Source organism: Oncorhynchus gorbuscha, linkage group LG12 (genome assembly GCF_021184085.1).
Source record: "Oncorhynchus gorbuscha isolate QuinsamMale2020 ecotype Even-year linkage group LG12, OgorEven_v1.0, whole genome shotgun sequence".
NCBI classification, from domain to species: Eukaryota; Metazoa; Chordata; class Actinopteri; order Salmoniformes; family Salmonidae; genus Oncorhynchus; species Oncorhynchus gorbuscha.
Window position 1 is genome coordinate 21,889,739 of NC_060184.1, and position 15,872 is coordinate 21,905,610.

The following is a 15,872-nucleotide window of genomic DNA, read 5'->3' on the forward strand; positions in this document are numbered from 1 at the left end:
TGAAGCATCTCAGGCATGACTGAGTTCTAAAACCAGGTTGGTGCGTGTTAACAGGACTTGTGGTAGGCTGACCTTTGACTCCAGTGTGCCTGGGAGTTTGAAGATGTCTCTGACGTCAGGTATGTGGTGCTGCTTGTTCCTCTTCCTGATGGTTTCAAAACGTTTCTCTACGGCTGCAGCCTGTGTGCGCGTCAGTGTGAACAACAGCCCCATCATGTCCTCGGGGTCCGACGCCGACTCGTCAAACAGAGGGGCCAGCCCTGCCTCAGTCAGCCATGCCTTCTCCTGTTCCCCCTCTACAGACAAACAGATGCACAAGTTCAGTTAGGTTGATGATACACCAAAAGAGCTGTAGTATGTTAATGGTAAAGTCTAGGTCTAAAGACTGAATAATAAAGATACAAACTAATTCATAGATTATTTCTGTGTAATTACTATTATATTATGCAATTTCTCTGTACTGAGGAGTGGGAATATAAACAAACAAGGACATGAAAAAGGGAAGGATGTCTCACTCCTAACCCCTTACTCTAGGGGTTCCCAAACTTTTTTGTCCCACGACCCCATTTTGATTTTAAAAAATTATCGCAACCCATGTGGACCATGTGTAATTAACAGCCAATGATATGACAATCAATTGAAAAAACATTCTAACAGTATTTCTGATTGTCTTCAACTCACAATCACATACTTTTAATGTGGGGCTAATTTGTCTGACGTAATGTGTCTTATCTCACCACCACTAATGAAATAGTTGTGCTTGATGACTGTTTTGTTGGAGCTTCGCGGGGGGCGCGGTCGACAGTAATCACGTCATCTCTGCGTTCACATTCAACCCGGATCGACATTTGGTTTTAACGCAGACAAGAGCACTGAAACCAGCTTCACACAGATATGAGCTGGCGAAGGGTACCATGAGTTTTAATCCTAAACGGGAGACAGCAGGATATTCCCTTTGAGTCAGGAACCAAAATTCTTCCGTAGTGACACGTGAATGTGTTGTCTGCAGCATTCGGTCACATGACAGCTCGATCAGCTGTTCGCCTATCACTTAACGGCATGTCAACTGAGCCATTCAAACGGATTGGGAAGTAATCCCAAAGTGCTCTTCCAAGCGTTGGAGGTGAGCAGTGTTCACTCATGTGGGACACTTACTGATGCTGTTTTCTGTTAGAAACATGCACAGCTGAGGGAAGGGGGCATGGTTCGCGTTCGAAAAACTCTCTCCAATAAGAATTCTTTCCTCTGAATCCACTGATCATCTGTAGAACGTTTTCGTATTTCCCCTGCATGCTTGCGTTCAGTTCGTTCCCAAATACTGTATGTCTTTTACATAGGCAAGGAGACATTTCATTTTCATTACATCCATTGTGAATGACAGTTCCTCTCTCAATGCAAAAAAATCCCCCAACATTAATTGCGAACTAAGGTAAATCCATGGGCATCTCGGCCCTCACAGCTAACGTCCATTTGGAGATCATAAACTGGGGATTTTGAATCGTTCAGTCAGAGTTTCCTCTTGATTGTTCGCAATAGCATCAATTATTTGTTTAACAATGTTATCTGACAAAGGTATTGATGTGTTTGTGTGCCTCTGTCACCCCACACATTGTTTTCACCATATCAATAATATCAAAGTCTCCGCAATAGTGTGTGGTTTCATAGTGTAACAGACCTAGCCATTCACTGTGGGAATAGTTCAAGTGCAACGGTCAAGTGCAGCATTTTCCTATGATCTAAGGACACTCTCTGGTTGAATTTAATCATTTTAATTTAGATTTTTAAGGTTAACCACATTCCAATGATTTTGAGATAGACTATATTATAATCATTTTTGGGGGGGTTGTTGTTTTTCAGAATTTTGGGAATTCTCTCGCGACCCAATTTACATATCAGGTGACCCTTCGAACCGCTGCCTTAACCGGTCAAACACCAACATTCTTGATATAAGAGATAACAGAAGGAAGTTCCTACGTTTAGTGCTTCAGACAAAACAATGCATTTCGACTTTATAAACAAACTTCTGCAGTCCTTTTTATAGACATTTCCTGACCCTGTAGGATCAAGCCAGGCTATTGTATTTTGTGGATGAAAGAAATCAGTTATCATTATGTCATTAGAACGGACCAGTATGTACTGCATGTGCTCTACTAAAAGAATCCTTTCAGACAGTGATCTAGGTAAATCACAGTCATATACTGTACCATAGAAATAGAATGAATTCATTATATTTCTAATGTACATAGTACATACTCACTGGCAGACTTACCGTTAGGCAGAAGAGGCAATTGCATCAAGTGGCCTCGTAAGCTGGGCATAATGAAAAAATATGTATTTATTATTATTTCTCAGCTAAAGCCCCCCTTGCTAAGCTCATCACTCTCATTCAATCTTGTTTCAGCAGGTTGGTCTAAAATGTTACTTTGAAGCAGCAGGGCATATAGTCCTTCCACGATAACAAACGCATCTCATCTCTACTTCAATTGACACTCCTGCTATAGTGTAGAGCTCCATACCATCAGGCAACTTCAGCTGCACCACCTCCTGTGGCTCTGCATCCCCCTTTCCCTCGCCGCTAAGGGTGATGTTCTCCACCTCTGTCCAGTATTCATCCATGAACAGCTGGTCCAGTGAGTCCCGGGAGTTACAGCAGTGGTATGGGGGCTTTCCTGAGGCATCTTTGGGCCGGCTCTGGACACTGTAGAGGCCTGTCCTGCGACTGAGGAAGAAAGAGGGACAAAGTACGAGGACTAGTTCAGTGTGAGTTTTATTAGGGTTCAAGTGAGTTATAAATACTACAAGCCATACCATACAACAATGTGTTGAATTTCCAATCTGAACTCTAATGAGAAAACCAACTGTGGTTGTCCGGTAAATATTTTTTAATTGCAACTCTGTGAATGCTGTGTTGTCACATATGGTTGTATTTTCCGCATAGAAGTTAGTTTAGCATGAACGTGAAGGGTTAACTAATTTCAGTCATTCAATGTAGAACTGTTTTCCTCTGACAGAGTCACACTAAAACAAGGAGTTCTGTGCACCCCTGCTGTTACCTGCTGTTAGCTGCTGTTAGCTGTTAGCTGCTGTTAGCTGCTTGTTAGCTGGCCCAGGACCAGCCCCTATATTAACCTATTTCAAAATGCCAAGTTAGTAGTTTAAAGCTGTAATCCATACTGGTGAAACAGCCACATCCGTTTGAGATATTAAAACAATTAAGTTACAGCAAACAACGAACAGAGTATTTTATATATATTATATATTTTTTAAATAACAACGACCGTGGGGCAGACAATGGCGCTAATTTGCACTAATGCGGATTCCATCTTTAAGGTGATACAGCCCGACAGGATGCTCTCGGTTGTGCATCTGTAGAAGTTTGTGAGTGCTCTTGGAGACAAGCCAAATTTCTTCAGCCTCCTGAGGTTGTTGAAGAGGCGCTGCGGCGCATTCTTCACAACGCTGTCTGTGTGGCTGGACCAATTCAGTTTGGTAACTTAAGACTTACTACCCTCTCCACTACTGTCCCGTCGATGTGGATGGGGGGTGCTCCATCTACTGTTTCCTGAAGTCCACGATCATCTCCTTTGTTTTGTTGACGTTGAGTGTGAGGTTATTTTCCTGACACCACACTCCCGAGGGCCCTCACCTCCTCCCTGTAGGCCGTCTCGTCGTTGTTGGTAATCAAGCCTACCACTGTAGTGTTGTCCACAAACTTGATGATTGAGTTGGAGGCGTGCATGGCCACGCAGTCGTGGATGAACAGGGAGTACAGGAGAGGGCTCAGAACGCACCCTTGTGAGGCCCCAGTGTTGAGGATCAGCGGGGTAGAGATGTTGTTACCTACCCTCATCACCTGGGGGTGGCCCATCAGGAAGTCCAGTACCCAGTTGCACAGGGCGGGGTCGAGACCCAGGGTCTCGAGCTTGATGACGAGTTTGGAGGGTACTATGGTGTTAAATGCTGAGCTGTAGTCGATGAACAGCATTCTCACATAGGTATTCCTCTTGTCCAGATGGGTTAGGGCAGTGTGGTTGCGATTGCGTCATCTGTGGACCTATTGGGGCGGTAAGCAAATTGGAGTCGGTCTAGGGTGTCAGGTAGGGTAGAGGTGATATGGTCCTTGACTAGTCTCTCAAATCACTTCATTATGACGGAAGTTCGTGCTACGGGGCGGAAATCGTTTAACTTAGTTATCTCACCTTAGCTTTATTGGGAACAGGAACAATGGTAGCCCTCACGAAGCATATGGGAACAGCAGATTGGGATAAGGATTGATTGAATATGTCTGTAAACACACCAGCCAGCTGGTCTGCGCATGCTCTGAGGACACGGCTGGGGATGCCGTCTGGGCCTGCAGTCTTGCAAGGGTTAACACGTTTAAATGTTTTACTCACGTCGGCTGCAGTGAAGGAGTGTCCAAAGGTTTTGGTAGCGGGCCGTGTCAGTGGCACTGTATTGTCCTCAAAGCGAGCAAAGAAGTTATTTAGTCTGTCTGGGAGCAAGACATCCTGGTCTGCGACGGGGCTGGTTTTCTTTTTGTAATCCGTGATTGACTGTAGACCCTGCCACATACCTCTTGTGTCTGAGCCGTTGAATTGCAACTCTACTTTGTCTCTATACTGACGCTTAGCTTGTTTGATTGCCTTGCGGAGGGAATATCTACACTGTTTGTATTCGGTCATGTTTCAGGTCACCTTGCCCTGGTTAAAATCAGTTGTTCGCGCTTTCAGTTTCGTGCAAATGCTGCCATCAATCCACGGTTTCTGGTTTGGGAATGTTTTAATAGACGCTGTGGGTACGACATAGAGATGCACTTTTTAATAAACTCGCTCAGCGATTCAGCGTATTAGTCAATGTTGTTGTTGGACGCAATGCGGAACATATCCCAATCCACGTGATCGAAGCAGTCTTGAAGCGTGGAATCAGATTGGTCAGACCAGCGTTGAACAGACCTGAGCGCGGGAGCTTCCTGTTTTAGTCTCTGTCTATAGGCTGGAAACAAAACAAATGGAGTACTTTGCCACCTCTGCTGAAAAAAATCCTAGGGGAAACACTGAAGAGGACTCCTGATGGGCATCAGAGAGCGGCTAACCTCCACTCCCCCTATAATCTCTGGTGGTTGCACTTAAAGGGACGCCTAGAGTGGCATTTTATCAACCCTCAGCAGTTTTACATTCCTTAATGACTGCTACTGCTTTATACACTCGATACTAAACACAGTCAATCTGGGTCATGCCAGGCTACACCTTGTCTTAAATGCAGCAGTCAGCGGTAAGGTTTGTTTTACACTACCAAGGTGTCAGCATGCAAGGAGAAATATGTGATGACCTCAATACAAATTAGCCAAGATAATTCCAGCTTAGTGTTCTTCAAGGCTGTGAGGTATACAGTCTTTCTTGCAGTGAATTGTCATAAACAGGACGGAAGACAAATGAGCTGCAGGCCTTAAAGGCTGTTAGGTCTCACCTAAAGGTCTGTGGAGGTGGTCAAGTGAGTATCAGCTCCCTCCTAACCACAGGACAGGATATCAGTAATACCTGACATTTCTGGCCCTGGATAATTAACATACAGTACTGCACAAATCTGAAATTCAGAGAGTGTTGGGGAAATGCTCTCACAAAGCAATTGCTCTGTCTATTTTCTTTCTAGCTTTCTTTGATATTTCCACCATGTTTCAATTGCTGTAATGTTTTTTTATTCAAATGTTCAGCCGTGTAATTACCTTTTGTGGGGAACAACCCAAAACACAGCACACATATTTGGTTTAGTAGGGCATTTTAATAAACACAACAACCACCAGAAAATGCAGCGAGAAAGAGGAACGTGTTACACTGTTAGTAGGTAAACCAAGTATACCAACAATGCAAACAGCACCAATGTTATCCCACAGCCTGCCCCATTCCATTGAAAGGTCAGCTATTTTGCTGGCTCCAAGATTGACAAACTGCCAGTGCACAAGGACAAAAGGAGAAACAATTTAGTCTTTCTCTAGTGTTTTGCCTTGTCATTTTGCATACAGACACAAATCCGAGGAGCCAAAGTAATACAGTCATACAGAAGATCTGACAGTACAGGTCAGATTAGGGGCACACAGGTATACTGTCCCCACCGAGGCTTACTAAATCTGAGACTGTGTGGTAAAAAAGTATTTCTACGTAGTGACAGAAAATGCATGCGTTTAGCATGGAAACAGGGGAATTACAGTACTATCAATCACATGCACTAGCAATCAAGTTTCACTTAACTCATAATACATATTTCAAACATCCACTACTGTTAATACAAGGGCCTATGCCTGTTGGTTACTGCGACAACCCCAACAGAGACATGGAATGTTACTGCTGGGGTTCTATCTGTCTGGCCCCCCACTCTTCTGTAGTGTACACTCTCAAAGGACATCTCATTTCCAGAAGACTGGAGAATTGGCTGGGTTTACTATATAATAATAATAATAATATATGCCATTTAGCAGACGCTTTTATTCAAAGCGACTTACAGTCATGTGTGCATACATTCTACGTATGGGTGGTCCCGGGAATCGAACCCACTACCCTGGCGTTACAAGCGCCATGCTCTACCAACTGAGCTACAGAAGGACCACACTACTGATAACATGTGGGGGTGGGGGGGGGGGGGCAAATACTGTAGTACCTAGTGAATGGATGCACCATGGAAACAGTGCCAAGGAATTGAGGCAAAGCTGAACTGGACAGACTGCATGGGAAAGCCCCCAGTGATGGGTTCTGGGAGGTTGTGTTTTCAGATACTGTATGTTCTTTTGTGTAAAAATAATTGCTTGATTGTATTTCTTTGTATTCCTCAAATATAAAATATGTTGTTTTACTCCATTGTTTGTAAATTGTAAACAAACACTGTACACCTTCAAAACATGGTTAAAACTAGGGTTTCAAAGGGTTGGATACGTTCCGCGTAAATTTCTGGAATTTTTCCATGGGAAGTTAAGCCCGGGAATTTGGGGAATTTTGCTTAAATTCATCAGAAAAGTTAGCTTATAACAGTGAACCTTTTTTGTGGGATACACATAAGGCAATTGTAGGTCTTGTGGCATATTTTGGTTAAACTATCCCCAATTCAATGGAATTGCAACCCTCTGCATGCACAGTGTATTCTTCCATCCCATGTACAGCTGATTCTCAAGATGTTGCACATGAATGAGATGCTATTGAGCCCACACTACTGTACTGTGTGAGCCAAGGACTACATGCTTTCTGGTAATTTTTTGCACTATTTGGCACTATCTGATGTGTGGAGACATTTCACTGAAGCTAATGTAGAAGGAAAAGCTGTGTACATTTGCAAATACTGTGCAAAATCATATGTGAAGAATGCAACAAAGATGCAGAATCATCTGGCCAAGTGCATAAAGTTCCCTCAGCGCTCACAACAAGCAACCTCTGACAAAAGTCCCTCTACTTTTATTTGAGGTGAAAATGATGAATAAGGCACCTTATCGATAGCAACAGCTCACGGTCCTCCTGGAATCAGAAGTTTTTTTGACTCAATGGAGGAACGTAGTCAGAGAAATGCTGATGAATGTGTTGCTGTGTATGCAACTGGTTCACCTCTGATGCTCAGAGGCAATGTGTATTGGAAGAGATTTCTGAATGTTCCCTCGCCCAGCATACACCCCTCCAATTAGACATGCTTTATCTACTCATTTGCTGGATGCAGAGTTCAACAGAGTTTAAGGGAATGTCAAGCAAATCATAGAGAAAGCAGAAAGTTTTGCAATCATCTCTGATGGGTGGTCGAATGTACGAGGGCAAGGAATAATTAATGACATCATCTCAGTATTCTACAAGAGCAGAGACACAAGGGACAACAGAAACACCCGTCTCTACACTGCAGATGAGCTGAAGGCAGTCATCAATGACCTTGGAACACAGAACGGTATTGGTCTAAAGTGGAGGTGTCCTACCCTCACATCACACCCATTGGCTGTGCTGCTCATGCATTGAATCTGTTCCTCAAGTACATCATGGCACTGAAAAGTATGGATACTCTACAAGAGCGCCAAGCAAATGGTTAGGTATGTGAAGGGTCATCACGTTTTAGCAGCAATCTACCTCACCAAGCAAAGTGAGAAGAATAAGAGCACCACATTGAAGCTGCCTAGCAACACCCATTGTGGTGGTGTTGTCATCATGTTTGACAGCATCCTGGAGGGGAAGAAGTCTCCAATAGGATCCTCCTGGATGATGTATTTTGGGAGAGAGTGGTAAGCAGCCTGAAACTCCTTAAACCTATAGCAGTATCCATTGCACGGATTGAGGGAGACAATGCCATCCTGTCTGATGTTTAGACTCTGCTTGCACATGTAAGAGAATACATCTGTACTGCCCTGCCCACTTCACTGTTGCTCCAAACAGAGAAAACTGCAGTTCTGAATTACATCAAAAAGCATGAAGACTTCTGCCTGAAGCCCATACACGCCGCAGCGTACATGTTGGACCCCAAGTATGCTGGCAAGAGCATCCTGTCTGGTGCAGAGATCATCAAGGCCTATGGTGTCATCATTATCGTGTCTCGCCACATTGGCCTGGATGAAGGCAAGGTTCTTGGCAGTCTGGTGATGTACACTTCCAAGCAAGGGCTTTGGTATGGAGATGCAATATGGCAGTCGTGCCAACATATATCATCAGCCACCTGATGGAAGGGACTTTGTGGATCTGAGTCTCTTTTCCTTGTTGCCTCCATCATCCTCCAAATCCTACCAACATCAGCCGCCTCAGAGCGCAACTGGTCTTTGTTTGGGAACACACACCAAAGCAGGCAACAGGCTGACCAATACAAGGGTCATTTGGGTCTGACAATGAGCCATTCTCAACAAGGTTGAAAAGTGACAGTGAAGATGAGGCCTCAGAGTCTGATGTTCAAGAGGTGGACATTGAGGAGGTCCAGGGAGAAGACATGGAAGCCTGAGGAAGACAACCAAAGCTTTAGTTTCTAGACTATCATTTTACAGATTGGGAGATGAAATGGATCATTGGGGATCATTCAATATTCGCTTTCTTTTGTTGTTCAGTGAAATAATCCCACGTGAAGCGTTAAAGTTCAATTCGTAACTAAAATTATTGTATTTATTTATATTGTAAGGATTTAATCATTTGCAATTATGTCTACTTATGATAAGGTAAATGGTTTATGTTTCTGTCTCCATATGATATGGTAAATATATCCAATGCAACAAACATCTACATTTAAATGGTATTAATATTCATTTGCATATATTTCCGTTAATTCCCATATGTTCCCGTTAATTCCCACGGAAAGTTTCCACCTCTGAATATAACCCAAAATGTGCAACCCTAGATAAAACTAGCATTTTGATTTCATGTATGGTCAGTCCTTGCATCCATAGCCCCGTCTATGAATCTTAGAGAAGTTACATTCCTCCAGACCCATCCCCAAGCAGTGTACCCAAAAAGGTGGTGGGGCGGCTGCTTTGTTTATTGTTGAACTGCAAATTTCCCTTTTAAAGGATGTAAAAAGAGACACAAGTAAGCATAATCTTTACTAATCTCCAACCTCAGGGAACAACAGGAAAGGTAAAGAGAGTGCTGCTGTGTCAATGTAAAAACGATAAAACCACAAACAGCGCCAATAACACAATGGTGATAACCCATGTTGATTCTGTGCACGGACTCATGTTTACATTGCTGGAGGTATTTTAAGACAGGTGGTCCCTGAGTTCATATTATATCTCATTCATATTAAACTCAGATGCTCACCTGATTGGAAGGAAATAATCATAACACAGGCTGTTCATTGGCACTTGACTTGAACCCACTAACCCTGCTGTTTTGAACGTTAGAAACTCCAATTGGAGTTATCAGCTAACATAATACTGGCTTTGATTTGGAATAATAACCTGACCAACCACATTACGTAAAGAATTCCAAAGGACTTGATCAATTATTGATTCATGCATCATCCACAGAACATGTATACAGTAAGAAAAAATATATATGTAAAGGACATCACACTGCTTGCTTAGCGACTACCACTTCCTCCTGATTCAGCTCCCACAAGGCTCGAAACCCAGGACCTTTCCCTTGGTAGCATATGTGACCGCTCTCCTGAAGCATCGGTCTCACCAGTCGGCACCACTGAAAGGTTAACATTCAGCTGCACAAATGGGGACAGTTCAGACTGAGGAGTAAGTTTCACAAGTTTCACACATCCCCCATAACACAAAGCTCCAACACATATCTGTATATCACATTCTTTGTACTTGTATATACAAACTGTTATGTTATCAACTAATTAAATGTGATGTACTCCGCCGTTTCTATTGGTCTACATGACTCAAAATCAAATCAAATTTTATTTGTCACATACACATGGTTAGCAGATGTTAATGCGAGTGTAGCGAAATGCTTGTGCTTCTAGTTCCGACAATGCAGTGATAACCAACAAGTAATCTAACTAACAATTCCAAAACTACTGTCTTATACACAGTGTAAGGGGATAAGGAACATGTACATAAGGATATATGAATGAGTGATGGTACAGAGCAGCATACAGTAGATGGTATTGAGTACAGTATATACATATGAGATGAGTGTGTAGACAAAGTAAACAAAGTGGCATAGTTAAAGTGGCTAGTGATACATGTGTTACATAAGGATGCAGTCGATGATGTAGAGTACAGTATATACATATGCATATGAGATTAATAATGTAGGGTAAGTAACATTATATAAGGTAGCATTGTTTAAAGTGGCTAGTGATATATTTACATCATTTCCCATCAATTCCCATTATTAAAATGGCTGGAGTTGGGTCAGTGTCAATGACAGTGTGTTGGCAGCAGCCACTCAGTGTTAGTGGTGGCTGTTTAACAGTCTGATGGCCTTGAGATAGAAGCTGTTTTTCAGTCTCTCGGTCCCAGCTTTGATGCACCTGTACTGACCTCGCCTTCTGGATGATAGCGGGGTGAACAGGCAGTGGTTCGGGTGGTTGATGTCCTTGATGATCTTTATGGCCTTCCTGTAACAACGGGTGGTGTAGGTGTCCTGGAGGGCAGGTAGTTTACCCCCGGTGATGCGTTGTGCAGTCCTCACTACCCTCTGGAGAGCCTTACGGTTGAGGGCGGAGCAGTTGCCGTACCAGACGGTGATACAGCCCGCCAGGATGCTCTCGATTGTGCATCTGTAGAAGTTTGTGAGTGCTTTTGGTGACAAGCCGAACTTCTTCAGCCTCCTGAGGTTGAATAGGCGCTGCTGCGCCTTCTTCACGACACTGTCAGTGTGAGTGGACCAATTCAGTTTGTCTGTGATGTGTATGCAGAGGAACTTAAAACTAGCTACCCTCTCCACTACTGTTCCATCGATGTGGATAGGGGGGGTGTTCCCTCTGCTGTTTCCTGAAGTCCACAATCATCTCCTTAGTTTTGTTGACGTTGAGTGTGAGGTTATTTTCCTGACACCACACTCCGAGGGCCCTCACCTCCTCCCTGTAGGCCGTCTCGTCGTTGTTGGTAATCAAGCCTACCACTGTTGTGTCGTCCGCAAACTTGATGATTGAGTTGGAGGCGTGCGTGGCCACGCAGTCGTGGGTGAACAGGGAGTACAGGAGAGGGCTCAGAACGCACCCTTGTGGGGCCCCCGTGTTGAGGATCAGCGGGGAGGAGATGTTGTTGCCTACCCTCACCACCTGGGGGCGGCCCGTCAGGAAGTCCAGTACCCAGTTGCACAGGGCGGGGTCGAGAACCAGGGTCTCGAGCTTGATGACGAGCTTGGAGGGTACTATGGTGTTGAATGCCGAGCTGTAGTCGATGAACAGCATTCTCACATAGGTATTCCTCTTGTCCAGGTGGGTTAGGGCAGTGTGCAGTGTGGTTGAGATTGCATCGTCTGTGGACCTATTTGGGCGGTAAGCAAATTGGAGTGGGTCTAGGGTGTCAGGTAGGGTGGAGGTGATATGGTCCTTGACTAGTCTCTCAAAGCACTTCATGATGACGGAAGTGAGTGCTACGGGGCGGTAGTCGTTTAGCTCAGTTACCTTAGCTTTCTTGGGAACAGGAACAATGGTGGCCCTCTTGAAGCATGTGGGAACAGCAGACTGGTATAGGGATTGATTGAATATGTCCGTAAACACACTTGTTCATACTGTAAGACCAGAATGACTCAGTAATCTGATGGCAAAGTCTCTTGTTGAACTTTTAATTGTAGGCTATTATTCCAACAAACTGAACAACATTCATTGACCACAACTTTTTATTTAACCAGGCAAGTCAGTTAAGAACAAATTCTTATTTACAATGACGGCCTACTGGGGAACAGTGGGTTACCTTCCTTGTTCAGGGGCAGAACAACAGATTTTTACCTTGTCAGTTCGGGGATTCGATCCAGCAACCTTTCGGTTACTGGCCCAACGCTCTAAACACTAGGCTACCTGCCACCCCTTGCGTCTTTTTGTCTTTTCCCATGCAGAAGCACAGATGCAAGACAAACTGAACTGGCACATGCGACAAACAAGTCAGGCAAGTCGGACATTCCAGGACTGAAGGGCAGAGTAACTGAAAGCAGCCTTCCCTAACTCAGAGGAGACCTGTGGAACCTCTAGTACCAACCAGTCTCGAGTCTTATAATTACTAGATTTCCAATTTAGAAGTGAGGAGAGGTAGTATGGGATATTCTGGAGAAATGCTTTATATACGAATAATAGTCAATTTTGGGCCCTTCTGGTAGTCAGAGATTCCAAGCCATTAAAACTATATAAGAGACAATGATACTCTCTTCTGGTAGTCAGAGACTCCCAGCCAACAACTTAAACTTCCGGCACCGACAGAGATGGTCGCCTCGCTTCGCGTTCCTAGGAAACTATGCATTTTTTGTTTTTTTACATGTTATTTCTTACATTAGTACCCCAGGTCATCTTAGGTTTCATTACATACAGTCGAGAAGGACTACTAAATATAACATGAGCGTGTAACGGCGTTCGTCTGTTGAAGGAGAAGCGGACTAAAATGTAGCGTGGTGGTTACTCATGTTCTTTAATGAAGAATCGACGATACATGAAATAACTATATAAATACAAAACAACAAACGGAATGTGAAAACCTATACAGCCTGTCTGGTGAACAACTACACAGAGACAGGAACAATCACCCACAAAATACACAGTGAAACAGTGACTGGCAGATCTGGAAGAGTCTGGTTGACTGGCAGATCTGGAAGAATCTGGTTGACTGGCAGATCTGGAATATCATGGCTGACTGGCGGATCCAGCTGCTCTGGCTGCTCCATGCAGACTGACAGCTCTGGCTGCTCCATGTAGACTGACAGCTCTGGCTGCTCCATGCAGATTGACAGCTCAGGCTGCTCCATGCAGACTGACAGCTCTGGCTGCTCCATGCAGACTGGCTGCTCCATGCAGACTGACAGCTCTGGCTGCTCCATGCAGACTGACAGCTCTGGCTGCTCCATGCAGACTGACAGCTCTGGCTGCTCCATGCAGACTGGCAGCTCTGGCTGCTCCATGCAGACTGGCAGCTCTGGCTGCTCCATGCAGACTGACAGGTCAGGCTGCTCCATGCAGGCTGGCAGCTCTGGCTGCTCCATGCAGACTGACAGCTCAGGCTGCTCCATGCAGGCTGACAGCTCTGGCTGCTCCATGCAGACTGGCAGCTCTGGCTGCTCCATGCAGACTGACAGCTCAGGCTGCTCCATGCAGGCTGACAGCTCTGGCTGCTCCATGCAGACTGGCAGCTCTGGCTGCTCCATGCAGTCTGGCAGCTCAGGCTGCTCCGAACAGGCAGGAGACTTTAGCAGCGCTGTAGAGGAGGAAGGCTCTGGCAGCGCTGAACATGCGGGAGACTCCGGCAGCACAGGAGAGGAGGAAAGCTCTGGCTGCGCTAAACAGGCGGGAGACTCCGGCAGCACAGGAGAGGAGGAAAGCGTTGGCTGCGCTGAACAGGCGAGGCGCATTGAAGGCCTGGTGCGTGGTGCTGGAACTGGTGGTACTGGATCGAGGACACGCCCAGGAAGCCTGGTGCGGGGAGCTGCCACTGGCGGACTGGTGTTTGGAGGTGGCTCTGGATAGACCGGACCGTGCAGGCGCACTGGAGCTCTTGAGCACCGAGCCTGCCCAAGCTTACCTGGCTCGATGCCCACTCTATCCCAGCCAATACGAAGAGCTGGTATGAAGCGCACCGGGCTATGCACCCACACTGGAAACACCGTGCGCTCCATAGCATAACACGGTGCCTGCCCGGTCTCTCTAGCCCCCGGTAAGCACAGGGAGTTTGCGCAGGTCTCCTACCTGGCATAGCCATACTCCCTGTAAGCCACCCCCAATACATTTTTGGGGCTGACTCTCAGGCTTCCATCCGCGTCGCCGTGCTGCCTTCTCATACCAGCACCTCCAGTTCTTCCTTGGGGCGGCGATATTCTCCAGGCTGTGCCCATGGTCCTTTTCCGTCCAATATGTCTTCCCAAGTCCAGAAGTCCTTTGATCGCTGCTCCTCACGATTAACAGGGGGAGTTGGCTCAGGTCTGAACCCTGACTCTGCCACATTCTCCCTGAGCCACCCCCCCAATACATTTTTGGGGCTGCTTTTCTGGCTTCCTTGCCAACAGTGTTCCCTCGTATCGTCGGCTCCTATCTCCGGCTGCCTCTGCACTCCTAAGTGCCTCCACCTGTTCCCATGGGAGGCGATCTCTTCCAGCCAGTATCTCCTCCCAAGTGTAACAACCTTTCCATCCAACACGTCTTCCCATGTCCATTCCTCCTTTCACTGCTCCTGCTGTCGCTGCCTGTTACCACGCCGCTCGGTCCGGGTGTGGTGGGTGATTCTGTAACGCCGTTCGACTGTTGAAGGAGAAGCGGACCAAAATGTAGCGTGGTGTTTACTCATGTTCTTTAATGAACCGCCTCAGGCAGCCAAGCCTATGCTAGACACACCCCTAATCAGCCACAGTCCCAATGCCTACAAAAAAAACAATACGACAACACAATAAATGTCATGTTTTGTCTTATATTGTCTTGTCATTTTGCTTTTCCTTCTGTTCGTTTTCCCCCTGCTGGTCTTTTTAGGTTCGTTCCCTTTTTTCTCTCTCCCTCCCTCTCTCTCTTCTCTCTATCGTTCCGTTCCTGCTCCCAGCTGTTCCTATTCCCCTAATAAATCATTTAGTCTTTCCACTCCTGTTCCCTATCTTTTCCCCTGATTAGAGTCCCTATTTCTCCCCTTGTTTTCCGTTTCTGTCCTGTCGGATCCTTGTATATTGTTCACCGTGCTGTGTCTTTGTATCGCCCTGTCGTGTCGTGTTTCCCTCAGATGCTGCGTGGTGAGCAGGTGTCTGAGTCTGCTACGGTCAAGTGCCTTCCCGAGGCAACCTACAGTTTATGATCGAGTCTCCAGTCTGTTCTCGTCATTACGAGTGGAATTGTTTTTTTATGCTTTATTTACCGCTCCGATTTGTCTAGGAGTATTGCATATTTCCTTTACTGGATTAAAGACTCTGTTTTCGCCAAGTCGCTTTTGGGTCCTCATTCACCTGCATAACAATAAACCCATGTCACACCCTGGCCTGAACAAATAATAAAGAAAACACAAAATACTAAGACCAAGGCGTGACACAGCGTCAACTCACCATCAGTACGACCAAGAATATGATTTTTGCGACGTGGATCCTGTGTTCTGCCTTTCAAACAGGACAACGGAATGGATCCCATGCGGCGACCCAAAAAAACGACTCCGAAAAAGAGGGAAACCAGGCAGTCTTCTGGTCAGACTCCGGAGACGGGCACATCGTGCACCACTCCCGAGCATTCTTCTCGCCGATGTCCAGTCTCTTGACAACAAGGTTGATGAAATCCGAGCAAGGGTAGCATTCCAGAGGGAC

The 15,872-nt window shown here is 45.6% G+C and overlaps 1 protein-coding gene across 2 annotated transcripts in view; it reads right to left on the bottom strand.

The window, feature by feature from the left end:
• LOC123990702 (rho GTPase-activating protein 18-like) overlaps positions 1 to 15,872 on the bottom strand; it is a 55,590-nt gene that overhangs the window by 13,098 nt on the left and 26,620 nt on the right. The window contains exons 1-3 of one of the 2 annotated variants that reach the window (XM_046291471.1): positions 2,517 to 2,659; positions 2,270 to 2,310; positions 73 to 296 (exon numbers count right to left, since the gene is read on the bottom strand). In XM_046291471.1, the coding sequence (XP_046147427.1) occupies positions 73 to 296; positions 2,270 to 2,294 (249 nt within the window). In that variant the 5' untranslated portion in view covers positions 2,295 to 2,310; positions 2,517 to 2,659. Of the gene's footprint in view, positions 1 to 72; positions 297 to 2,269; positions 2,311 to 2,516; positions 2,720 to 15,872 lie in introns of those variants that run through there. The other variant, XM_046291470.1, reaches the window with a different exon arrangement.